The sequence below is a fragment of the Stegostoma tigrinum genome, chromosome 16 (assembly GCF_030684315.1).
Source record: "Stegostoma tigrinum isolate sSteTig4 chromosome 16, sSteTig4.hap1, whole genome shotgun sequence".
NCBI lineage: Eukaryota > Metazoa > Chordata > Chondrichthyes > Orectolobiformes > Stegostomatidae > Stegostoma > Stegostoma tigrinum.
This window is the reverse complement of record NC_081369.1, coordinates 39,582,371-39,609,267: the sequence shown is the minus strand read 5'-3', so window position 1 is coordinate 39,609,267 and position 26,897 is coordinate 39,582,371. Positions and strand designations below refer to the sequence as shown.

The 26,897-nt window shown below is 42.0% G+C and overlaps 1 protein-coding gene across 1 annotated transcript in view; it reads right to left on the bottom strand.

Annotated features, from left to right (window-relative positions):
- Positions 1-17,910, bottom strand: part of slc22a31 (solute carrier family 22 member 31) — a 58,697-nt gene extending 40,787 nt beyond the window's left edge. The window contains exons 1-2 of the mRNA XM_048546888.2: positions 17,455-17,910; positions 6,080-6,183 (exon numbers count right to left, since the gene is read on the bottom strand). Of these exons, the coding sequence (XP_048402845.1) occupies positions 6,080-6,183; positions 17,455-17,841 (491 nt within the window). The 5' untranslated portion in view covers positions 17,842-17,910. The remainder of the gene's footprint in view (positions 1-6,079; positions 6,184-17,454) is intronic.
- Between the last annotated feature and the right edge of the window lie 8,987 nt (positions 17,911-26,897).

Below are 26,897 nucleotides of genomic sequence, written 5' to 3'. Positions count from 1 at the left end.
ACTGAGATAGTGGAAGTACTGAACATCGATTGGAAGGGGGTGATGGTAACTGAAAGGCTGGCTATGCTCGGATTATGATAAATCATCTCATCAGATGGCTTGCATCCCAGGTTGCTAATGGGGGGGGGGGGTGTTGGAGATGGCAAAAAGGCATGCCTTTATTTTTCAAGCTTCCCTAGATAAGGAGCAGGTGCCAGAGGACTGGCGTTGGCAGATTTGACACCATTATTCAAGAAAGGCTGCAAGACAAGTACTATCTAGTAACTATAGGCCAGTTAGTACATTATCAGCGACAGGTACGGTTTTAGCATCCTTGAGAGAAAAAAAAAATACCTAGACAACTTCAAATCAGTTAAGGAGAGTTAGCATGGAATTGTACAGGTAATAGAAACATAGAAGATAGGAGCAGGAGGCAGCCATTCGGCTCTTCAAGCTTGGTCTGCCATTCTTAGCGATCACGGCTGATCATCCAATTTGATAGCCTAAACCTGCTTTCTCCTCAACCTTTGATCCCATTCACCCCGGGTGCCATATCTAGCAGCCTCTTGATGACATTCATACATTGAGAGAAGAGATGTCTCCTCATCTCCATCCTAAATCGTCTACTACAAATCCTCATATGGTGACCCCTGCTTCTGGGCATACCCACCATCAGGAACTCTCACCCTGCATCCACTGGGTCCAGTCCTGTCAGTCAAAAATCTATGCGATACCACCCCCACTCACCAATTCATCTGAACTCTAGCAAAAACAATTCCAACCTAGTCAATCTCTCCTCACAGGACAGACCAGCCATCCCTAGAATCAGCCTAGTAAACCTTCACAGCACTCCCAAGAGCAAGGGCATCCTTCCTCAGGATAGGAGACCAAAACTGTATGCAATATTCTAGGTATGGACTCACCAAAGGCCCGGTATAACTGCAACAACACGTCCTTGTTCCTGTACTCAAAACCTCTCACAATGAAGGCCAACATACCATTTGCCTTCTTTACCGCTTGTTGCGCCTGCACGCTTACCTTCAAAACTGGTGCACAAGGATGCCCAGGTCCTGCTGCACACTCCTCTCTCTCTAATTAAATCCATTCAGGCAGTAATCTGCCTTCTCGTTTTTGCTTCCAAAGTGAATAACCTCACATTTATTCAAATTGTACGGCATCTGCCATTGATTTGCCCATACACCCAACCTGTCGAGATTATGCTGAAGGATCTCTGCATCCTCATCAGTTCTCCCTCCCACCCAACTTGGTATCATCTGCAAACTTGGAGATGTTACATTTTGTTCCCTCATCCAAATCATTACTATATATTGTGAATAGCTGGGGTCCCAGCAGCAAACACTGTAGCACTCCACTAGTTACTGTCTGCCAATTTGAAAAGGACCTGTTAATTCCTACTCTGTTTCTTCTCTGCCAACCGGTTTCCTGTCCATCTCAAAACATTTCCCCAGTCCCAGGCGCTTTAATCTCTTATGTGGGACTTTGTCAAATGATTTCTGCAAGTCTAACTAACTATACTACCTCAGCCGGCTCCCACTTGTCAACACCACTAGTTGTATCTTCATAGATTTCCAACAGATTTGTCAAGGATGATTTTCACCTTTAAAAATCCATGCTGACTCTGTGATCCTGCCACTGCTTCCTAAATGCTCCGCTATAAAATCATTGATAATGGATTTGAGAATTTTCCCCACTACCAATGTTAGGGTCACTGGTCTATAATTCCAGTTTCCTCTCTACCTCCCTTTTTGAATGTTGGAGTGACATTAGCCACCCTCCAATCTGCAGGGACAGTAACACAGCCTGTAGAATCCTAGAAGGTGACCACCACTGCATCCATTATTTCTACAGCTACTTAAGCATTTTGGGATGTAGATTATCAGGGCCTGGGTATTTAATTGGCCTTCAATCCCAACAATTTTTCCAGCACCATTTCTTTATTAAATATTGATCTCCCTCAGTTCATCCCTCTCACTAAATCTTACAAGAATTGTTGGAGAATGTATCTCATCCGTGTCCTCTTTTGAGAGATGGAGTATGTACTCAGCTCCTCAGCCATTTCTCTGTCCCTTATTCCCCAGTTTGTCTGTAGGGGACCTACATTTGTCTTTACCAGTCTTTCTCTTCACATACTTATAGAAACTCTTAGCCACAATCTTTGTTTCCTGTAAGCTTACTTTCAGATTCTACTTTCCCTTTTGTAAATCAATCCGTTGGTCCTTCTTTGTTGAATTCTAAACTAATCCTAATACTCAGATTTATTATTTTTTTTGGCCAATCAGTATCCAATCTCTTATTTCCTTAATAAGCCATGGATTAGCTCTCTGACCCATTTTGTATTCGAGACAGTCAGGAATAAACAGTTGTTGCAGTCCCCCCAATAAGTTCCTTGAATGTTTGCCATTGAATAGCCACTGTCATCCCTTTAAGTAACCATCCCCAAAGTCAACTCACACCTTATATCCTCAGTTTCTTTTATTAGGGTTCAGCACCCCAGTCTTCGAATCATTAACCTCACTCTCCATCTTGATAAAAACCTTTTATCATGTTATGGTCGCTCTTTCCCAAGGGGTCTCACAAAGCTAGATTAGCAATAATTTCTCTCTCATTCCATAGCACGCAGTCTAAAATGGCCTATTCTGTAGTTGGTTCCTCCACATATTAGTCAAGAAAACCATCCTGTATACACTCCAGGAATTCCTCTATGGCATTGTGGCTAATTTGATGTTCCCAATCTACGTGCAGATTAAAATCACCTGTGATAACGACATTCCCTTGTCACATACATCTCTAATTTCCAGTTTAATGCCATTCCCCGACATCACCACTGCAGTTTGGGGGTCTATATATGACACCTAATGTTTTTTGCCCCTTGGTGTTTCCCAAATCTACCATACAGACTCCATGTTAGTGAGAAAGAGTGTATTAGCTCTGACATTGTGTTAATTTCCTCTTTAACCAGCAATGCTACTCTGCCACCTTTTCCTTTTTGCCTGTCCTACCTGACTACTGAATACCCTGGGACATTCAGTTCCCATCTCTGGTCACCCTGCAGCTATGTCTCCATAATGCCAATTGTATTGTACCCATTTACATGAATCTACGTAATTCATTCATCCACTTTATTGCAGCTGTTCCATGCATTAAGATATAAAACCTAGGCTGGTCCCTTTAACTGTATTAGTCTCCTTATTTTTCCTCAATAACCCTGTTTGAATCCTGTCCTTGGTTTCTCAGCCTATCATTTTTCTTATTCTCTTTTCTAGCTTTTGTTTTTGTCCTTGCTGTCTTTTTCTCTCTGACTCTTCACAGAAGTTCCCATCCCCCTGGCATTTTAGTTTAAACTCTTCCCCAGCCACTCTAGTGAACACTCCCCCGGGATATCAGCCCTAGTCCTGACCATCCAATTCGTACAGGTCCAACCTCCCCCAGAACTGGTCCCAAAGCCCCAGGAATCTGAAACCCTTCCCCTGAAGGCATCTTTGCAGCCACATATTCATCCGTTATATCTTGTCATTTCTCTTCTGGCGAGCAAGTGACACTGGTAGTAATCCAGAGAATACTACTTTTGGAGGTCCAATGTCTTAACTTTCTTCCGCACACACTGTATTCTGCCTTTAGCACCTCAGCCTTCTTTTTTAAAGAAAACCTGTCATCTGTTCTGATGTACCATGGCTACTGGCTGCTCACCCTTCCCCTTTAGAATGTCCTGTATCCTCTCAGACATCCTTGACCCTAGCACCAGGAAGGCAACATACCATCCTGGAGTCTCATTTATGGCCACAGAAATGCCTGTGTATTCTCCTTAAAAATCAAATCCCCTATAGCCAATGCCGTAGCACACATTTTACCCCTCTGCTCTGCAGCAGTGAGTTTGGAGCTGTGCTTCCCACTGCATCCCCCTACCCCACCCTACCCAAGGTGGTCATTCCTCTCAACAGTATCCAAAACGTTATCTGTTTTGCAAGGGAATAGCCATAGGAGATTCCTGCACCACCTGCCTATCTCTTGCTCTTTCTGGTGGTCACCCATTCCCTTCCTGTCTGCAGAGTCTGAGCCTACAGTGTGACCACCTCTCGATTCGTGCTATCCACAATGCTCTCTGCCTCGCGGATGCTCCAGTGTCCCTAGCTGCCGCTCCAGCTCTGGAGCTTGGGTTTCTAGGAGCTGTAGCTGGAGACAGGTCCTGCACACATGCTGGACTGGGAGGCTGGAACTGTCCCCAGTCTGCCCCATGGAGCAAGAGGAGCAAACAAAGACTTTGAGCTCTCCTACCCTAGTTTACTTCTTTAAATTAAACCTAAGAAAGAACTTTATTAGGTTAAATCAAATCCAGTTACCTGTGGCCCTTCTTTCTTGGTCTGTGTACTACCCTTACAGATTAGAAGTTCAGATCATGCTGAGATAATTGAGTATTTTGATGGAGTAACAGAGAAGTTTGATGAAGGGTATGTGATTGATGTTTCTAGTAGAAATTTAAGAAAGCATTTGACATGGAAATGCATAACAAGTTGGTTAACAAAACCATGACTTATTGCCACATTGGTTTTAAACCAGAAAGCAGTGAATTGTGGTAATGGCTTTTTTTAAAAACTACTGCTTGTGCCACAAAGGTTCAACGCTAGGTGCTCATGTCTGCAATTTGTATACACACGTCACAGGCACCTGACTTTGGGCTTGGAAGACATAATTTGACAACCATACCAAACTTGGAGGGGTGGCAAAAAGACAGAAAGGATGATACAAGTTGCCTACAACAGGACACAGTTAGACAGACATGCTAGTAGAATGGTAAGAAATGTGCTCAGCAGAGGGATAGGGAGAGGCAATATAGTTTTAATAGTACAATTCTAAACAGTGAACAGGAATGGAGGATCAGGAGCAGGGGATATGCAGCACAGATCCTGGAAAGTGGCACAACATACATTGGAGAGAATAGTCAGCCATGCATATGGAATTTCAGACTTCCTAAAATTGAGGTATCAAATGCAAAAGCAGGCAGATCATGTTAAACTAGTACAAAATTCTAGTTACACCCCTCAAGTACTGTGGATAATTCTACTCATTTTAGGAAAGATCTAAAAAGATCCTGAAGAAAGAATGCAACGAGGATCTAACACAATTGTTAGAGATTTTGCCAAGGTTTGGAAGGGTGTTGGGAAGAAATGCTACAGGTGTAAAATTAGTATGAAACAACAAATACTATTGCACTTGGAGAAAAAAAAAGGTGATTGAGGGGATATTTTATAGAAGTAGACAAGATTATGACAGGTTTACATAAGATAGACAAAGAAAAATACTTGACATTTGTTCACGGTGCAAGGACCAAGGGATATAGATTTAAGATCTTGGACAAGACAGGACTCTGAAGAAGTCCGAAAGAACATTTACGCAAGGAGTGGAAAGACCTGAAACATGCTGTCCAAGATGGTGGTGCAAGTGGAAATAACGATGTTGAGAAAGGAAACTGGATGGGTACTTGAACGAAATAAAATCTATAGGACTGAGTAGATTGAATCCATTCTGGCTTGGCATCAAACAATGGGGCAAATAGCCTCCTTATCTATAAAACGATTTAAAAATGACCTGAAAGTTACCTTTTTTAAAAAAGGTCAGCCGAGGATTGCCCATCATGCAAATCTACTCTACTTCACAAAACTGGATTTTCAAATAATTGTTCATGGCAGATTGATGTGGTGCATCAAATCTGTTTTCAAACATAGAACTTCTAACACTATGCAGGCGAGAATAATGGTTAAAAATTAGTAATGAGCTGTATGCCTTTTGTAATACTGAAACATGGCGCAATCACTCCAAAACTGATCAACCGTGCACTGGGTAAGATTGTGTTGCTCAAATGTCACGATTCTCAAAATAGGAGTCTAATGTTAACCTTCACTGATGTAAGGGCATTAGGAAAACAACTTGCATATCTAATTTTGTAAACATTATAAATATTGCAACACAAAAAGCATACATTCTTGAATACTAAAAACTCTTAGGATATGAAACAAGATATATCACAGAAAGCCTAAGAAGCCAATAGCACGAAATCACAGAAGGAAAAGGCAAGCAAACTTACCGGTCAGCAACAGATCCTAGGGTTAAATATCCAACAATCCAACTAATCTTGTAGCTCACTTGCTCCAGTGGAACCTTCCAATAGTTCTTACAAACCAAGCTCCACTTAAAAAAAAAAGATTTTTTTTAACAAAAGTTTAATCCCAATAACAATCATCCTTTCTGGTCTGTGCAAACTGCCAAGTAGTCAATACCTATAAAGTATATTGTGGTTATGATTTTGTCATTGCCCAAAATCCTATTACGAAACAATCATTTCAATAATTCTGATCTCGTCCACTTGCTCACAAAAGTGAGTAAAACAGAATTCCCTCCAACTATTGCTGCAAATTTAATTTAAATAAAAACACTTAGTATGGCAGACACCTTAGTATTTCATGCTTTTCTAAAGCCTATGCATCAAACAATTTGATTTCTCTTCACAAATATTGCAAGTACTGTGGTGCTTTTCCACCATTTTTGCAACACTTAAGATAAAATGTATGGGAACAGCTCAGTTAAAAAAAAAAAAGTTATTCTGCTATTCAATGGCATTTCTAAGTGAATAGATTATTCAAGAATTGTGTCAAATTGTGATTTTCTTTTAAATTTAGCTCACTAAAGCCTTTTTCTGAACCACGTTTAAAGGTGTGTCAGATACCATACATTCACATCAATACACCGGATACTTACATCATGAACGGTGCTTGACTGGAGTATTCTGCACGATAAACATCCTACAACAGTTAAAAATTGAGCATCTTGCTTGCACACATGCTAAACGTAGAAGGCCCATGCAACAGACAATTAAGTGAAAAAGCTAATCTTTCAATGCATGGTACAATAAAAGTTGACATGGATTGCACTGTAGATAAACTTGTGTAGGAAACATTGAATGTATGTTCAGTTGGTAAATCTGTGGGAAGAAACAGTGTACTGTCAAGTATGTATACTGAAAGCATATTCATCTGCTTTGTATCATTGGGAACACAAGCTACACTCTTCCTATTTTACAAACATAGCTTAAAGTGCTGACGCCTTTTAAAAGTTACTGGAAAACAGTTAAAGATTAATTTTATAGCCCATTTTTAATGCAGAGTAGTAAATTTAAAAGTATTGGCAAAATATCTGTAGCTTGATTTGTGGATCAGGTTGTTGGTTTACTTGTTTTCGTTCAGACATTTTGTCACTATGCTAGGTGACACCATCAGTGGAGCCTCCGACGAAGCGACATTATTCTACTCTACTTGGAATTTATACCGTCCAATCTATCATGAGTACTGTCATTTCCGGTTTTGATCTGTATGGGTTTATATATGAGGTCCAATTCTATACGCTCGCATTACAGATGGAGGCAGATATTACGGAGAGTTCATCGTGCCATTTTGCTGCTGACTAATGTTAGTGTATTCTAATGGCTAGTTTCCTTCCTGCCTGTCTGTCCGATGTAATGTTTGTGGCAGTCATTGCATGGTATTTTGTAAACCACGTTTGTTCTGCATGTTGTGGAATGGGGTCTTTAATCCTCGAGTGTTTGTCGTAAAGTGGTTGTGGGCTTGCGGGCCACCATGATTCCCAGTGTCTTATTGTCAGTTCTAATATGTTCCTGATGTAGGGAAGTGTGTTAGGTCAAACTGTGTCCTCCTGTTGTTGTCTGTTATGTAGGTATCTGGGGGTCAAGTTGCAGGGATGTCGGTTTAAGGTGAGGATCCTGTATGAAGTACCCTAATGCAGCTTTGTTTGTGGGCATAGGGGTAGTTGATGTTTAGGTTGAGGATTCGGTGTGCGTTCGTGTGCGCGCGCGCGTGTGTTCGTTCGTGTGCGCGCGTGTGTGTGTTCGTTCGTGTGCGCGCGCGTGTGTGTGTGTGTGTGTGTGTGTGTGTGTGTGTGTGTGTGTCCGTTCTAGTCTTTGAATGGTTGCTTCTGCAAGGAATCCAGCGATGGGTGACCCCAATGGTGTACCATTGATTGTTTCTATAATGTGACCATTAAAAGGACGGAGGAGTGTACCTTGAGCAGAGGTCTAGTAATTTGAGTATCTTCTCCTTGCTGATGGAGTTACTGGCCGAGTTGCTGTTTCCTCTAGTAATGTTGCCACTGTTTCTTGGGCTAGGGGGATGTCAATTGATGTGACCGAAGAAATCTACAGATGCCTACGTAACAGACAACATGGCCTCACAGTACACTCTAACATACTTGCCGCACTTTGGAAGATTTTAGAACATAGGACATTACAGCACAGTACAGGCCCTTCGGCCCTCGATGTTGTGCCGACCTGTCATACCGATCTCAAGCCCATTTAACCTACGCAATTCCACGTATGTCCATATGCTTATCCAATGACGACTTAAATGTACCTAAAGTTGGCAAATCTACTACCGTTGCAGGCAAAGAGTTCAATTCCCTTCCTACTCTCTAAGTAAAGAAACTACCTCTGACATCTGTCCTATATGTTTCACCCCTCAATTTAAAGCTATGCCCCCTCGTGCTCACCGTCACCATCCTAGGAAAAAGGCTCTCCCTATCCACCCTATCTAACCCTCTGATTATTTTATATGTTTCAATTAAGTCACCTCTCAACCTTCTCTCTAATGAAAACAGCCTCAAGTCCCTCAGCCTTTCCTCGTAAGACCTTCCCTCCATACCAGGCAACATCCTAGTAAATCTCCTCTGCACCCTTTCCAAAGCTTCCACATCCTTCTTATAATGTGGTGACCAGAATTGTACACAATACTCCAAGTGCGGCCGCACCAGAGTTTTGTACAGCTGCAGCATAACCTCTTGGTTTCGGAACTCGATCCCTCTATTAATAAAAGCTAAAACACTGTATGTCTTCTTAACAGCCCTGTCAACCTGGGTGGCAATTTTCAAGGATCTGTGTACATGGACACCGAGATCTCTCTACTCATCTACATGACTAAGAATCTTACCATTAGACCTGTACTTTGCTTTCTGGTTACTCCTACCAAAGTGCATCACCTCTCACTTATCTGCATTAAACTCCATTTGCCACCTCTCAGCCCAGCTCTGCAGCTTATCTATGTCTCTCTGCAACCTACAGCATCCTTCGTCACTATCCACAACTCCACCGACCTTAGCGTCGTCTGCAAATTTACTTTAATACGTAAAAACAAAAATTACATGTACTCCCTCAAAATTATTACTTTACACTTAGTCAAAGTCCATATATTCCTATCAAATCCACATGTTTGACATAATTGCTTTTCCTCAGTTCTGGTCTTGTGAGCAGAGAGGTCTTTTTTCCTCTTAACAACCAATCTTGGATTTCTTAGATTTTCTCAGCTCTAGATAACCAGTGCAGTTTTCTAACCAGAAAATTTTTTCCCCCCCAAATCTCTGGGTTTTCCCCAGGCTAAAATTAATTCTCAGTAACTAATAAAGCACAAAGGCAAGCTAATGTTTACATTGGAACAAAAACAGAAGTTGCTGGTAAAGCTCAGTAGGGCTGGCCGTGTCTGTAAAGAGAATATCAGTTAAAATTTTGGGTCCGGTGACCCTTCCTCAGAACAATTTACAATATTTGGTGTCTTCACATCATGGAAGGATGATAGATGATCGATGATCATGATTATAAACATTCATGCTTGCTCTTGAAATGTCAAATACACTTGAAATGGGAAAGTGCGGGTAAGTGGAGTTGAAATGCCCAGCAGCCATGATTAAATGGTGGAGTGGACTCGATGGGCTGAATGGCCTTACCTCCACTCCTGTCTTATGGTCTAACCTACAGGGCTACCCACCATAGATACATAGAAGGTGACAGCAGGGGTAGACTATTTAACCCAAACCTGCTCTACTGTTCAATATAATCACAGTTTATCATCCAACTCTGCATCCTAAGAGTCACACAATCATACAGCATTTAAACAGGTCATTTGCTTCAACTTGTCTGTATTGACTAGTTTTCGGAACAAGCCCCACTGGCGTGTGTTTGACCCATATCCGCCTAAATCCTTCCTATCCACAACCGTCCAAATGCCTTTTAAGTGTTGTAACTACCACTTCCTCTAGCAGCTCATTCCATATACATACCACCCTCGGTGTGAAGTTATTATCCTTAAAGTATTTTCCCCTCTCAGCTTAAAACCCCCACCTTGGGGAAAAGACTTTGGTTACTCACCTTATGTCACCCCTCTTGATTTTATAAGGCTCTGTAAAATAAAAGTCACTGCCTCAGTCTCCTGTGCTCCAGGGAACGAAGTCCCAGCCTATCCTAGAACTCAAACTTTCTGTAACTTGCTTGCAAGTCTTTTTTTTGCACCCTTTCCAGTTTAAATGAAACTCTTTCCTCTTGCTGACCAACCAGAATTATACATCATACTTCAAAATGTGGCCTTGCCAATGTCCTGTACAGTTGTAATATGATATCCCAAATAATCCCACCCTCCCCTTCCATAACTCTTGACCCCCTTAGCTAGGAAACCTACATTTACATCCTTTTGAAAACAATGTTTTTGTCTTAACCACTTTGTGGCAGTGAATTCCACAGGCTCACTGGATGAAGAAATTTCTACCTATCTCAGTCCTAGAAGGTTTACCCCTTATCTTTAAGCTATGATCCCTGGTTCTGTACCTCCCCCACCATCAGGAACACCAATTCTGCATCTCGCCTGTTTAGTTATGTTAACAATCTATAAAATTCTATGAGATCCAACCTCATTCTAAATTCCAACTAAGCAACTCAACTGGTCCTCATTCATCAGTCCTAGCCCTCCACAAATCAATTTGATAAACCTTTGCTGCCTTGCCTCTAATAGCAACAGCATCACTCCTCAGACAAAAGGAGACCAAAACTGCAAACAACATTCTAGATGTGTTGTGGTTGGTTGGCTCACCGAGCCAGGTAACATCATCAGTGCAACCTCCGATGAAGCACTGTTGTGTTTTTCTGCCTGGTTTTTACACTCGACTCCATTCAGCTGGATTACCTCGCTTCTGGTTTTCATTTGTAGTGGAGTGTATTTGGGGTTGAGTTTTGTGTGTTTGTTAATGGCTTTCTTTGTGGAATACCAGGCTTCTAGGAATTCCCGTGCCTGTCTCTGCTTTGCTTGTCCCAGTCAAACTGGTGACTCTCCTTATCAAGGTGGACAGAGATGAGTGTTGGTCATGCCTTTTTGTAGCCAGTTGGGGTTTGTGTACTCTTGTTAATTTCCTTCCTGTTTGTCAGTCTCTGCAAGGAATCTTATAGATTACATTGGTCACAGGGTTGATGTGGGTGTGTGCCACTCTTGATGCCCAGCAGTTGTAGGTGTCTTGTGGTTAGTTCCAATGTGTTCCTGATGTAAGGTAGCATAATGAGTGTGTCGGGGTACGTAGGCATCTTCTGACCCAGTTTTTTGGATATTCATTATCTTTGAAAACCTGGAAGAGGTACTCTTCTTCTTGGTGTAGTTGTGTTGCTGCAGTGTTGTCGTTGCCCATTTTAACAGTGTTCACATGCAGCTTCTTTTGTGTGTGTTAAGATGGTTACTGTTGAAGTTCAGTGCCTGGTCAGTGTGTGTGGCCTTTCTGTGTACTTTTATTTGGAGTTCCCCCATTTGTCTTGAACTCTACCATGACATCCAGGAATGGGAGCTGTTTGTTCTTCTCCTCCTCTCTGGTGAGAAGACTCCTAAGACTGCTGGGCACACAAACCCACATCAACCCTATGACAACTGCTCACCTGAACCAAGTGCCCACTTCCCACTATGGACAGGGCCAACGTCACCTACAAGGTTCCCTGCAAAGGCTGTGACAAACACTATATTGGACAAACAGGAAGGAAATTAACAACAAGAGTACACCAACACCAGGTGGCTACAAAAAGACACTACCAATACTCATTCATCTCTATCCACACGGATAGAGAGAACCACCAGTTTGACTGGGACAAGCAAAACAGAGACAGGCAGGGGAATTCCATGAAGCCTCCACGAAGAAAGCCATCAAAAAACAAACAACTCAACCCCATCTAAATTCCACTACGAAAGAAAACCAGAAGTGAGATAATCCAGCTTAACGGACTCCAGGGTTTAAAAATCAGGTGGGCAAATACAACAGTGCTTCATCGGAGGCTGCACTGATGTTACCCAGCAGGGTAATGAAACGTCTGCAGAACAAACCAGCTCAGCGAGCCAACCAACCACAACGCCTACAACCCGGGCTACAAATTCTAGGTGTGGCCTCAACAATGTCTTGTATAAATGCACAAAAACATCCTTGTTCTTGTACTCTAACTCAAACAAATGAAAGCCAACATACAGTTTGCATTCTTTACTGCCTGCTGCACCAGCACATTTACTTTCAATGGTTAGTGCACGAGAACACCAGGTCTCATTGAACATTCCCCTTGCTCAAATTTACAGTCAAATAATAAATCTGCTTTCCTGGCTTATTCATGTTATACTGCAACTGTCATACAATTTACCCACATTCTCAGCCTACCCAAATCGCAATGCAACACCTCTGCATCCTCCTCACAGTTCACTTTTTCACACAGCTTTGCATCATCTGCAAGTTTCATGATATTACATTTCGTCCTCTCACCTAAAATCATTGACATATATTGAGAATAGCTGCAGTCTTAGCACAGAGTGGAGTGCAGTATCTTGCAGTACCCAACTTGTCACGACACATTATTCAGAAAAAGACCCATTTACCCTGTTCTTTGTTTCATGTCTGTTAAATTTACCATCCATAAACAGTACACTATCCCCAGTTCCAAACCCACCAAGAGCTGGAAAGAGGGTTAATCTGGATGTCTTTTGTGGCTGAAAAGATGTGATGTGGAACGGGTTTGTTGTGCTGTGAATTAATAAGGTCTATATATATATTGAACTTCAGCAGAGTGCCAATTATTTTGAATATAGATCAAACCGCAGTCATCTACCAGGATATTCATATCCTGCTTCAAGACTTGTACACAAATAAAGGCAGGAAATAGAAAAGTCCATTCCAAACTAGCAACCCCACAAAACTTATAGCTGGACAAACCAGCAAGAAATGAAACAAGTATAAATACAAACAAATTGTGTTTAGATACTACATTTAGACCAAAGTCTAGATCTTTTAACAGTGAAATGTTAAGGATAGACAGTATAAATCATTGCACTTCAGGCTCAAGAAACATTATGGTAACACAAAGCTAAACTTTTAATTGACAAATACAATTAGTTATAATGCTACAAAAAAAAAGTTGGCATTAAGAAGCCAAAGCAAATGTAGAGCTCCACAACAATTGCAGGCAGCAAAGGAGGCAAATAGCCTGTTGACATCCATGACAAAAAGGAATAGAATACAAAAGGTGGGATGTCTTGTTGAAATTGTACAGAGACTTGGTGAAACCACACCTGGAAGTACTGTGTGCAATTTTTTAGTGGTCTCCATATCCAAGGAAGGATATTCTGACTGTCGAGCGAGCACAACAAAGGTGTATCAGACTGATTCACGGGATTGTAGGGCTGATATATGAAAAGCGACTGAATCAGTTCAGACTACCTTAGATTTGGAAGAATGGGTGGAGAGGACAACTCGGACCTTCAACGCAACTAAACAGGGTAAATGCAGGATAGATGTTCCTGATGACCAAGGAGTCCAGAACGAAGGGTTACAGTTAAGGAATACAGAGTGGGCCGTTTAGCAGCGGGATTAGGAGAAATTTCTTCAACCAGAGAATGGTGAGCCTCTACCACCGAAATTGGTTGAAGCCAAAACACAGTGCTTTCAAGAAGGAAATAAATATTGTTTTTTAGCACTAAAAAAGAAACAAAGAAACCTACAGCACAGGAACAGGCCCTTCGGCCCTCCAAGCCTGCGCCAATCAAGATCCCCTGTCTAACCTGTCATCTATTTTCTAACGGTCTGTGTCCATTTGCTCCCTGCCCATCCATGTACCTGTCCAATATATCTTAAAAGACGCTAATGTGTCTGCGTCTACCACCTCCGCTGGCAACGCGTTCCAGGCGCCCACCACCCTCTGTGTAAAGAACTTTCCTCCTCTCACTTTGAGCTCATGACCCCTAGTAATTGAGTCCCCTACTCTGGGAAAAAGCTTTTTGCTATCCACCCTGTCTATACCCCTCATTATTTTGTAGACCTCAAATCAGGTCCCCCCTCAATCTCCGTCTTTCTAATGAAAGTAATCCTAATCTATTCAACCTCTCTTCATAGCTAGCACCCTCCATACCAGGAAACATCCTGGTGAACCTCCTCTGCACCGTCTCCAGAGCATCCACATCCTTTTGGTAATGTGGCGACCAGAACCGTACACAGTACTCCAAATGTGACCGAACCAAAGTCCTATACAACTGCAACATGACCTGCCAACTCTTGTACTCAATACCCCGCCCAATGAAGGAAAGCATGCCATATGCCTTCTTGACCACGCTATTGACCTGCGTTGTCACCTTCAGGGAACAATGGACCTGAACACCCAGATCTCTCTGTTCATCAACTTTCCTTAGGGCTTTTCCATTTACTGTATAGTTCGCCCTTGAATTTGATCTTCCAAAATGCATCACCTCGCATTTGCCCAGATTGAACTCCATCTGCCATTTATCTGCCCAACTCTCCAGTCTATCTATATTCTGCTGTAATTTCTGACAGTCCCCTTCACTATCAGCTACTCCGCCAATCTTAGAGTCATCAGCAAACTTGCTGATCAGACCACCTACATCTTCCTCCAGATCATTTACATGTATCACAAACAACAGTGGTCCCAGCACAGATCCCTGTGGAACACCACTGGTTACAGGTCTCCAATTTGAGAAACTCCCTTCTACTACTACCCTCTGTCTCCTGTTGCCCAGCCAGTTTTTTTATCCATCTAGCTAGCACACCCTGGACCCCATGTGACTTCACTTTCTCCATCAGCCTGCCATGGGGAACCTTATCAAATGCCTTACTGAAGTCCATGTATATGACATCTACAGCATTTCCCTCAATCAACTTTGTCACATCCTCAAAGAATTCTATTAAGTTGGTAAGACATGACCTTCCCTGTACAAAACCATGTTGCCTATCACAGATAAGCCCATTTTCTTCCAAATGGGAATAGATCCTATCCCTCAGTATCTTCTCCAGTAGTTTCCCTACCACTGACGTCAGGCTCACCGGTCGATAATTACCTGGATTATCCTTGCTGCTCTTTTTAAGCAAGGGGACAACATTAGCAAGTCTCCAGTCCTCTGGGACCTCACCTGTGTCAAAGGACACTGCAAAGATATCTGTTAGGGCCCCGACTATTTCCTCTTTCACTTCCCTCAGCAACCTGGGATAGCTCCCATCCAGACCTGGGGACTTGTCCACCTTAATATCTTTTAGGATACCTAACATTTCCTCCTTCCTTATGTCAACTTGACCTAGACTAAGCAAACATCTATCCCTAACCTCAACATCCATCATGTCCCTCTCCTTGGTGAATACCGATGCAAAGTACTCATTAAGAATGTCACCCATTTTCTCTGACTCAGCGCATAACTTTCCTTCTTTGTCCTTAACTGGGCCAATCCTTTCTCTAGTTACCCTCTTGCTCTTTATATATGAATAAAAGGCTTTGGGATTTTCCTTAACCATGTTTGCCAGCAATATCTCATGTCCTCTCTTGGCCCTCTTAATCTCTTTTTTCAGATTCGCTCTACATTCCCGATATTCTTGCAAAGCTTCGTCTGTCTTCAGTCGCCTAGACTTCATGTATGCTTCCTTTTTTCCCCTCTCGGCTAGTCTCACAATTTCACCTGTCATCCATGGCTCCCTAATCTTGCCTTTTCGATTCCTCATTTTCACAGGAACATGTCTCTCCTGCACGCTAATCAACCTCTCCTTAAAAGCCTCCCACACATCAAATGTGGATTTACCTTCAAACAGTTTCTCCCAATCTACATTCCTCAGATCCTGCCAAATCTTGGTATAGTCAGTCTTCCCCCAGTTTAGTACTTTTCCTTTAGGACCACTCCTATCCTTGTCCATGAGTATCAAACGGTTTGAGGAGAAAGCAGGAACAGGGTACCAAGTTGGATGATCATGTTGAATGACACAGTGACTTGAGGGGCCAAATGGTCTACTCCTCTTCATATTTGTTCTGTTGCTATTGTTCATGTGTCAAAAACATAATTAATTGTGTATTTTTGGGCAGGAAAATGATACATTTTACAATATAGCTTGAAGTTAAATTACATTAGTGAACAGAAAGTAATATTAGAGTTGGATGGGCTAATATTTCACAAACAGGGACAAAAACAAATTGCTGCAAATAACTCAGCATGTCTGGCAGCATATGAGGAGAGAGAGCAGAATTAATTGTTTCAGGTCCAGTGACTGTCCATCAGAAGGGTTCTGAGGGTCTCTGGACCCAAAATGTTAACTTTGCTTTCACTCCACGGGTGCTGCCAGACCTGCTGAGTCATTTCAGCAATTTGTTTTTGTTTGATTTCCAGCATCCACAGTTCTTTGGTTGTTTTCATAACCAGCCATTACTTTGCGTTTTGCAGCAAAGTTACACGTTTGACAAGTTCATCATGTTCAAGTTTACATTAAACAGAACCATCAAGAAAAACATATACAACAACAATAGAAAATGTATTACTTCAACTGGATTAGGAAGATAATGAAAAATCTATGCCAGCAACAATCCAGGTTGATGGATGAACTCTGAAATGAAACTACTTGGCCAGGTCAACTGTATCAAATTCCTTCAGTTCCACACATCCGCTGCTTCCAAACACGAAAGCATGATGGTACATTATAAAATCCTACTTTGGTGGGTGGTGGAATCGCAAAGGGTGAAGCAAAAAGTAAATAAAACTACAAGTAGTACTAGCGAAACTCTGTAGGCTTGGCAAGTGCTGGTTCTACGGAGAGAGAAGAAGTTACTTTTGGGACCAACAGGACGTTTTTTTAAAAAAAATTCAGGAGCTGAAGTTGTCATATTGGACTTGGAATACTAATTCTGTTCTTATCTCTACAGATGCTGTCAGACCTGAGTTCCTGTTTTTATTTCAGATCAGTGGCAGCCACAGTATTTTGCCCTGTGATTTGTTAATCAAATTACAGAATTAGTAGAGGACGAGCGGGGAGCTTGGTCCATCATGTCTGCATTCATCAATTTGATCATTACGAAAGTTAGTTTCATTCTCCCCTCCATTCCTCATAACAAAACGCATTCTAACTCCCTTTATAATGTTCCCAATTGAACCTGCCTCCAGCGCACGCTCAGGGAGCGCATTTCCAGACCCTAGCCGCAACCTTTGCTTCATGCCCTTTTGCTTCTTTCACAAGTAACTTTAATTATGCACATTTCTTAAGGGAAGCAAGCAAATATATGATTAGGCGAAAACTTAAAACCCGTTAACAGCATCCAGTCACACCGATTTAAAAATCGAGCGTTCAGGAGTAGTTTACCTGACTAACAACATTGTTATCGAGGCCGTCGCGTGGCTGGAACTGCCAGCCTCGGGTGCACGAGACTGTGCCGTTGGGCAGTGGTGGGCTCGTGCCGGCCGTTAACGGATAGCGGTGCAGCCGGCAGCGACTCCAGGTGGCGGGAAAAGACTCGCTGCCGCTTCGCAGTGGCAGGCTGTAGTTGAGGGCGGAGCCCGACAAGTTTCTGAGGGCAAGAGGCAAGAGCTGCGGATCGGGCTGGCAGTGGTGGTCAGGAGTCCGGCTGAGGAAGACGTCGCTGAAGAAGCTGAAAGCCAGCAGCAAGTTCGGGAGACAGACAGCAACCGCGAACCGCTTGTGGTAACGGCCGAAACCTCCTATCCGCGGAGTGATAATGTCAAAGTCCATCTCTACCGTGTCGAACACTCCACATCCAACTGTTTTCTTAGGAAGAAAGGGATTCACACGCCCAATCCGTGAGTCACCGGTCGCTGGCGAATCAGCTGCCTGAAATGTCACTGTTCGTTTAAAATGTTTTTGGCTCGGGGAGGGCTAAATCCAATCACTGTTTGTTACTAACGCAGTTGTCCGGTGTGCGTCAATTACGAGAGGTGAGAGGACAGCAATCGCCACTCAATGGCTCATATGAAATTGCAACATTGCCCAAACAAAATAGCCAGCACAGGATCAGGGCCTTTCGCCCACCAAGCCTGCACCGATCATCATACATCTATCTATTCTAAGCCCATTTCCCAGCATTTGACCCATAGCCTAGTATATTGTGGCTTTTCAAGGTGACCTTCTGAATACTTCTTTAATATTGTGAGGGATTGCACCTGTGTCACTCCTCAGGCTGTAAGTTCCAGATGATCACCACAATCATCCCTAAATTGCCAACATACTTCTTGAAACTTACCTTAAATCTGTGTTCCTCCAGTCAGTGACCCTCTTACGAAGGGGAAGGTGTTTCTACCTATTTATCTACGAACCTCATTACTTTGTAGATCTCAATAGGTCCCAGTCAGCTTCCTCTACTTAAAAGAAAACCCCAGGCTATCCCAGGACAAAGATAACTGAAATGCTCCAGCTTGAGCATTGTCGTGCTGAATCTCGGAGGCACTCCTCTAGTGCCATTAGTTCCTATAGTGTAATTACCATACTAACATACAGCTGTGGTCTTAACCAAAATCCTGTATTCAGTTCTGTTATAACCTCCTTGCGCTTGCAGTCAAACTGTCAACTAATAAAGACATATCCCTGTATAAAAATTGAGAATTGCAGATGCTGTAAATCAGAAACAAGTAGAAATTGTTGGAAAAGCTCAGCAGATTGGGCAGCATTAGTGGATAGAAATCAGAATTAATGTTTTAGTTGTGACCCTTCCTCAGAAGGGTTCCTTAACCCAAAACATGAACTCTGATTTCTCTCCATAGATGCTGCCAGACTTGCTGAGATTTTCCAGCAATTTCTATTTTGTTATATTCTACATGCCTTTTTAAACACCTTATGCCATTGAGCCGTTGCCTCCATGGATCTATGTACATATTTGATATTCTTCACTGATACTTGAAAATCATAGAAATTTTCTAATCAACCAGTTCAAAGATGTCATCACACACTTTAGGAGCAGGCTGGACTTGAACCCATGCTTCCTGGTTTAGAGGTAGAGACACTGCCACTGTGCCTTTTATAGATTTTTGTGCATAATTGTCATGCATACCAAGGCCTTCCTTATCCTCTAATTTACAGAATCAGTGGGAAATATTAAACCTTTGCCAACTTCAAGTGAAAATCAAAGTCACCCCAACCAGTCACCGAGCTGCAATATGCAGATGATGCTTGCATATGTGCAATCTCAGAATATTTACTCCAGACCATCATCAGCACCTTTACCAATGCATATGAGGGTATGAATCTCACCCTGAACATCCACAAGATGAAAGTCCTCCACCAACCTGGCCCAGCTTTGTGGAGCGATTCCTCAATCATCAGGGTTCATGGGGAGGCCTGGGAGAATGTTAACCACTCCCAAGGTATTGGAAGTGTCCTGTTGGCCAAAACAGCTATTGCTGAAGAAATCCAGCTTCACCTCTGGCTGCCTGAGGAGAAAGGTGTCTAAGGATAATAACATCAGATCTGACACCACTATCATGGTTTACAGATCAGTGGTGAACTTCTTTATGGCTCTGAGATGTGGACTGTCTACAACAGACACCCCAAGTCACTGGAGTAGTACCATCAATGCTACCTGCGCAAGATCCTGAGAATCCACTGGGAAGATGCAGCGTTCCCAATAGACACCTGCGAATCACTGACCCAAGACCATCCAAAGTGGAGGAGGAGCCTCTGGAAAGATGTTGAGAACTTTGAGAGTAGCCATCAGGGAAAAAGTGGAAGTCAAGTGAAAATAGCGTAAGGAGTGCGCTGTGATACCAACGGTCTGCCTACCCTTTCCTGCGACCACCCACTGCTCCAAGTGTAATAGCCTGTGGAAGCTGCATTGGTCTGTACAGCCACCTAGGGACTCACCCTAAAATGGAAGAGAGTCATTCTAGACAACAAGGAACTTCCAATGACTGACATGCACAACAAGGCTTTTCCTAACATCTGTATGTTCCAGGGTCCTACCCTTCATCACGTACCCCTTTGTTTTGTTTGTTCGCCCTCCTAAAATACACCACCTCACACTTTTCTGGATTAAAATCCATTTCCCGCTGTTTTTCTCATCCTGTAATCTAAGTTTGCCTCCACATTATTTGACACACCAACAATGTTTGCGTCATTGGCAGACTTACTGATTGAGCCGGCTATGTTCATGTCTTGATCATTAATGAACACTGCAAACGGCGAAGGACCAAACACTGGCCTCTGCACCAAACCCACTTCATTAATCACTTGCATTGCTCCTACGGCATCCCTCATATTGGATTCTAATCTTGTTTTACACTGTTCGCAAGACACACTGGATAGCTTCCAAAAGACTTATATCTCTTGGGGCTGTGCCATATTTAAACACACCCAGACAGTATTGGCAATCTGCCCTTGCCCAAACATCAGTAATATAATGCCTCAGCAGCCACAAAGATATCCTGCTCATGGCACATATCCGGCATGGCTGACACTCCCTCTCACGTACACCCCTGTTTTCTCGCCCCAGTGGCTGTTTACTCAGCATACCACACGGAAACAGAGAGGACAACTGTGATAAAATTCAAATTACAGTCAAGAAGGAGGAGGCATTTAAAGTTGGATATATCCAGAGGCTTGGATTACAAGTATCCCAGCTCCCACCTAGTTTTTGACATTAATTTGGTTGAATAAACATGCAATGTCTTTGAGGAAGGGTCACCGGACCTGAAACGTTAACTCTTTTCACCTCCACAGATGCTGCCAGACCTGCTGAGCTTTTCCAACAACTTTGTTTTTGTTCTATGCAATGTCTTTGCAATGCAGGCAGCTGGCATTTGCTGTAGACATTAGATTGACATGTTTGTTGGCTAATCACAAATGCAATTTCCCCCTCAAGGCACTCTCAATGACAGGAAGCTTGTCATTGTCTCTGCAAAAAAGAACACTTGCTTAGGGCAGTACTGATCACTCATTGGTGCAAAAGATCAATAGGCATAGCAACATGAGGCAAGGCATTAACATGGATGCAAGGTGCTAAGTGTGCAAGTGCTATGAGAACAAATGAGCACCTGGGACCAGACAGTGTACTGAGTGCCTGTATTTGCAGCAGCTTTCAATGCTAGTTGTTGGAGCACCCTGTAGTGCAAGTCTTTATTTCCTAAACAGTCTCCTAATGGATTAAAGAGATGCCATGATGTTTGTGAGCAATTGGGAAATGTCAGATGCCACTGTCTATGGGTGAGGAATGCATGCCTCTGTTCGCTATGGATTATGTCTTCAGGCAGCATGGAAGTCTTCACAGCCAACGAGAAGCTGAAGTTGCCAGATACTTGTTTTTGACTTCCAAGACAAGAATTTGTGACATATTGCTTTTTTGGAGCATTTAAAATTGGTTGCTGAATATTAATAGGGCAAATCCACTTTGGCCAGATCCTGCCTTTGATATTAAAATCAGCTCGTCCCAGTTCAGAACATGGACAAGTTTGTGGATGACACAAAAGATCTAGAGAAGGATAATAGGCAGGTTAAAGGAGTAAGCAAGTACTTGGCAGATGGAATATAATGTTGGAAAATGTGAGCTTGTCCCCTTTGGCAGCAAGAATAGAAGTGTTCAATATTATTTAAATGGAGAAAGTCTGCAGAAAGCTACAGCACAAGCTGATTTGGGAGTACTTGTGTGTAAGTCACAAAAAGCTTGGTATTAGAGGAGGGAAATGCAATGTGTTCCTTTATTTCAAAAAGGGTATAAAAATAGGGAGTTCTTGTTAAAACTATACAAGGCCAGACAACAGCTAGAATATTACGAATAGTTTTGAGCTCCCTATCTAAGAATAGACGTTCTAACCTTGGATGCAGTCCAGAGCAGGTTCTCTCGCCTTCCAGATCTCCAGCATTCTCAGCTCTTTGCTTTCTCTTTAGGTTGATCCTGGGTAAAGAGGGATGGTCTTACGAGAGGTTGAGCAGGTTGGGCCTGTACTCATTGGTGTTTAGAAGAATGAAAGGCAACTTCATTGAAACATGAGATTCTTCAGGGACTAGACTGGGTAGGTGCAGAAAGATTGTTTCCTGTTATGGGGAAAGTCATGGATCAGAGGGTATAACCTCAAGATAAAGAGTTTCCCTTTTAAGGCAGATGAGGATGAATTTCTTTTTAACTACAGACAGTTGTAAAGGCTAGGTCATGGAGTATATCCAAGGCTGAGATTGATGGATATGTCATTGGTACCAATGTTCCCATAACCTCTGAGTATTCCACATCCCCCATTCAGTGATTATATTGACCATGGCTACAGAGAGGCAACACATCATCTTGAAGTCACATCTGCAGCTGCAGAAATGCCTGTCTGCACCCCTCACCATTCAGTTTTTTTACTGTTTTTGCTATCCGCTCTTTCTCCTCTCATTTTCTGCATCTGGGCTTTGACTGCATTTACCAGAGGAACTGTCACTTCCACTCCTTCTCAACACTGCAAAATTGTTTGAGCGAGATGCATTTGGGGCTTCGCTTCTTTTAACAAGTGGTCACCAATTCCTTCCCTGACTGCATTTGCTGAAGATGTGGGTGACTACATCTTTTAAAAAAGTTATCCATGTAACTCAGCTTTCTAGATGCACTGCAGTGCATTCCAGACAGTGCTGAAGCTGGTCAGGCCTGCAGATGTGGTCATCCAGACTGCCAGGAGAATCCAACAAACAACAGGATGGATAATACACGAACCTGGCTCCCCTGCCACACCTTAAGTATTTACTCTTAACCATAACTTAAACAACTAGAAAAATGATTTTAATTTCTTGTACTATTAACTATATTGTAGATTAATAGAAAATAGAAATTCTTTACCCTCAATGATCTTCCTATCTATGAATTCTCTCTTTCCTTATGCTAGTTTAGAACTTTGTATTTTCCAAAATTACTGGTGTTGAAACACCGTCCCTAAAAACATCTACTGAATAACAAATCAACTCACGACTTTTCTGTGAAGCCACTGTCACTTTTTAAAAAACCCAGCCAAACATACTCAGGACCAACAAAGGGCTTTAAAAAAAACAACTGCAACCTGAGTCTTGGTATGCTAGTCTCATGTTCTAGTATGAGGGTCACAGGTGAGGCACATTCACCAAGCAAAATAATGTCTCTACTTCTCATTGATTGGTGGAAGTCAGTAAAACCACTGTTGAAACAGACATCTGCAGAATTGAGAACCTCTGAACTAACTGCTGAGGTCAGTGCTACTGAAAAAAATGTGATAGCCATAATGTTGCACCATCTACCATATCTAACTGAAAGAAATGTGTTCAGGAAAACTTTCTACGTCAGTATGTTTTTACAATCCAATAAAGAAGGCTAGAACAAATTCTGAGAATGAGGAACAAGTGGTGTAAGTATCAGGCTAAGGTCTAGTGGACAGTGAGTATATTTTATTTTTGTTTATTTTTTCACATGATACGGTCAGTTTTCAGCAAGTCCAGCATTTGCCCTAATTGCCTCCAAGGAGGTGGCAGTCAATAGTCTTCTTAAACTGCTCCAGTCCATTATTCCTACAGTACTATTTGGCAAGTTCCAAGATTTTGACCAATGATAGTGAAGGAATGGAAATACATTTCCAAGTCAAATGGAATATGGGTTGGAGGGAAACTTTCAGGTGCTCGTATTTCCTTGCATTTGCTGCCCTTGCCTTCTAAATGTAAGAAACACTTGGTTCCGATGCTGCTGTCTCGGGTACTTTGGTGAGCTTCTGCGGTGCAACTTCTGGATGGTACACACTGCTGCCGCTGTGTAATGGTGTTGGAGGTAGTAAATGTTTGTGGTGGTGGATCGTTTACCAGCCTTAAGTACTTTTGGAATCACATTGATCCAGACAAATGGAGAGTACTCCATCACACTCCTGACCTGTCAGTCAAGACACAAGTTATTTATTTCAAAGTTCCCAGCCTCTGACCTGTAATTTTCTAGCCAATGGTAACACCTTGGATGTTGATAGTGGCGGATTCACACTGGACTGCATTTGCTGAAGATGTGGGTGATGTGCATGTCTAGAGAAGATGGTTAAATTTTCTTTTGTTGTAGGTGGCAGATTTACATACAGAGGTAGAAGACATGGCTTAAGTACTCAGCTACAAGAGTTACCCCAAGACAGTTCCCACTTATCTGATCAAAAATGGATTACATCCATTGCTACTGCTGTAGTTTTAACCATGCTTGCTGTCATCAGAAGATTTTTGGAAGGAGGATAGGTTATGGAGAAGGGAACTGGAAATTGTTGCCTGTAACCAAATCCCGAGTCATCGGGGTCAAGAGGGAGGCATTGGAGACCGTTAAACAATTCCAATACCTTGGAAGTGTCCTGCTGGACAAAACAGCTATTGATGAAGGGTTTTCTTTGGAGCAGACAAGTTTTGAAGGGTATATTGAGAGGTGTAAAAGAATACACAGGGCATGGACAGGACAGATGGAAAGTAACTGTTTCCCTTAGTTGAAAGGTCAATGACAAGAGGCACAGTTTAAAGGCAAGGTGAAAGATTAAGAAAGAAATTGAGGGAATCTTTTTGCACCTGGGGGTGATGGGTGACTGGAATGCACTGCCTGGGTGGATAGTTGAGGCAGGTAACCTCAATCTTTGAAAAGTACTTGGATGAGCACTTAGTGTCATATAACATTCAAAGTTATGGGCCAAGTGCTGGAAAGTGGGACAAATGTAGATTTAAAGTAGCTTTGGTGGTTTAGACTCAATGAGTCCGTTCTGTACTGTATTATTCTAAAAGAACACATGATGTAGGAGCAGAAATAGGCTTTTCAGTTTGGAGTCTGCTCCACCATTAAATCAGACCATGGCTGATCTAATACTCAATTACACTTTCCTGTCATTTCCTTATTCCTCAATTCACTCACTGATTAACAATTCCTCATTTCTCTTAAAAGGGCAAACCTTCATTTTGAGACAATGCCCTCTAATCCTACACTTTTCACACACACAGTGAAATCTTTTTTTTTGACATTTCCTTGTCAAATCCCCTAAAAATCTCACATTGCAATAATGCCTCCTCTCATTCTTCTAAACTCCAATGAGCACAGGCCCAATCTGCTTAACATCCACTCATACAAAAAAATCCCTTTACATCCTGGAATCAATCTACGCAAACCCTATCTGGACTACCTCCAATTTAATGCTTTCCTGAAATAAGGGGACCAGAACTATTCAAGGTATTTCAGGTGTGGACTGACGTGTGCTTTGTATAGTTTTTGTCCACAAGCCTGTCTATATCCCACTGTATACCCAGTCATCCTCGTCTCCCCTATTTTTGTGTCATCTGTTTTCTTGGCTATACTGTATTTGTTTTGTCATACAAGTCAATTTTTACGTACAGCCCCAACACTAATTACTGTGACACTCCAACAGTTACAAGTTGGCATCTTGTAAATTCTTCCTTTATGCAACCGTGTCTTCTAACCGTGTAAATATAATGTTCTGGAGACGTGGATTTAAATCCCGCCACGCCAGATGGTGGAATTTAAATTATCTAAAAATCTGGAATTTAAGAGTCTAATGATGACCATGAATACATTGTTGATTGCCAAAAAAGATCCCATCTGGTTCACTAATGTCCTTCAGGGAAGGAAACTGCAATCCTTACCTGACCTAGCCTACATGTGATTCTGGACCCACAACAATGTGGTTGACTCTCAACTGGCCTAATTAGCGACGTCCTCATCCCATGAATGAAAGAAAAAAAAATGCTATCCCCAGCAACATGGGCTGTTACTTAAAGTAGCCTTTTATTTGGTACCTTCTCAAATGCCTTGTGTAAATATTAGATTCATGGGTTCTCTTTTATGCTATTTGTTTAGCTCCTCAGAAAATTCTAATAAATTTGTCAGGCATGATTTTCCCATCATGAAGCCATGACATCTTTCATTAGATTGTATTTCTAAATGTTATGCCATTACGTCCTTTATAACAGACTCTTAAGATGCTCCCAATATCAGCTAACTGACCTATAGTTAATTGTTGGCTTCCCCCTCTTGAATAAAGGGTGAAACATTAGCAGTTTTCCATCTCATCTAAGGATTATTGGGAGATTACAACTAGTGCGCTCATTTCTTTGTCGGTCCTTTCTTTCAAGTTCTAGAATGAATTGAACAGGTCTGGGCAAATACAAACCTTTGTCCCCTTTAATTTCCCAAGCACTTTTCTCTAGTGATTGTTATGCCTAATTCTCTACACAGGCCATGTTCACTGGCTTCTCTGAGGCTTTTCATTTATTTAAAGACATTCTTACAGTCTATTTTTATATTACATGCTAGGTTATGCTGTTTGTTTTCTCCCTCATTACTTTGGGCACCTTTTGTTACGGGGGAATAGGAAGGTTATCTTCCATTGCACATAATTTTGTATTTGTGGTCTAGGTCTCTGAAGCATGTTTTGAGTAACAGATTCAGGAAAACAATGTAAATAAGAATATAAGGAAATACTAATTGTGTGTCTTGGAAAACAAATGTGAGAATATCGAAAGCCAGTGTCAAGATTAATTCACAGTTTTAAAATTATCACAAAATAAACTTACTGGTTATAATTATCCAACTTGTTTCAAAAGTTGGCCAACTTACAAACCTTAAATGTTGCTACCATCTCCTATTCCCATTCCTTCAATGTGAACTGGCCAAAATTATGGAGCTTCCTATTGTAGAATATTGATCGTGGAAGAACCATTAGAATAAGAACTACGATGCAAGTAAGAAATAGTCTACCATTACTTTCTCACTTGTAAATTCTTTTCATACATTTCTTACTTGTAAAACAGGAACACTAAATGTGTACTGCCAATTGGAGTTCACT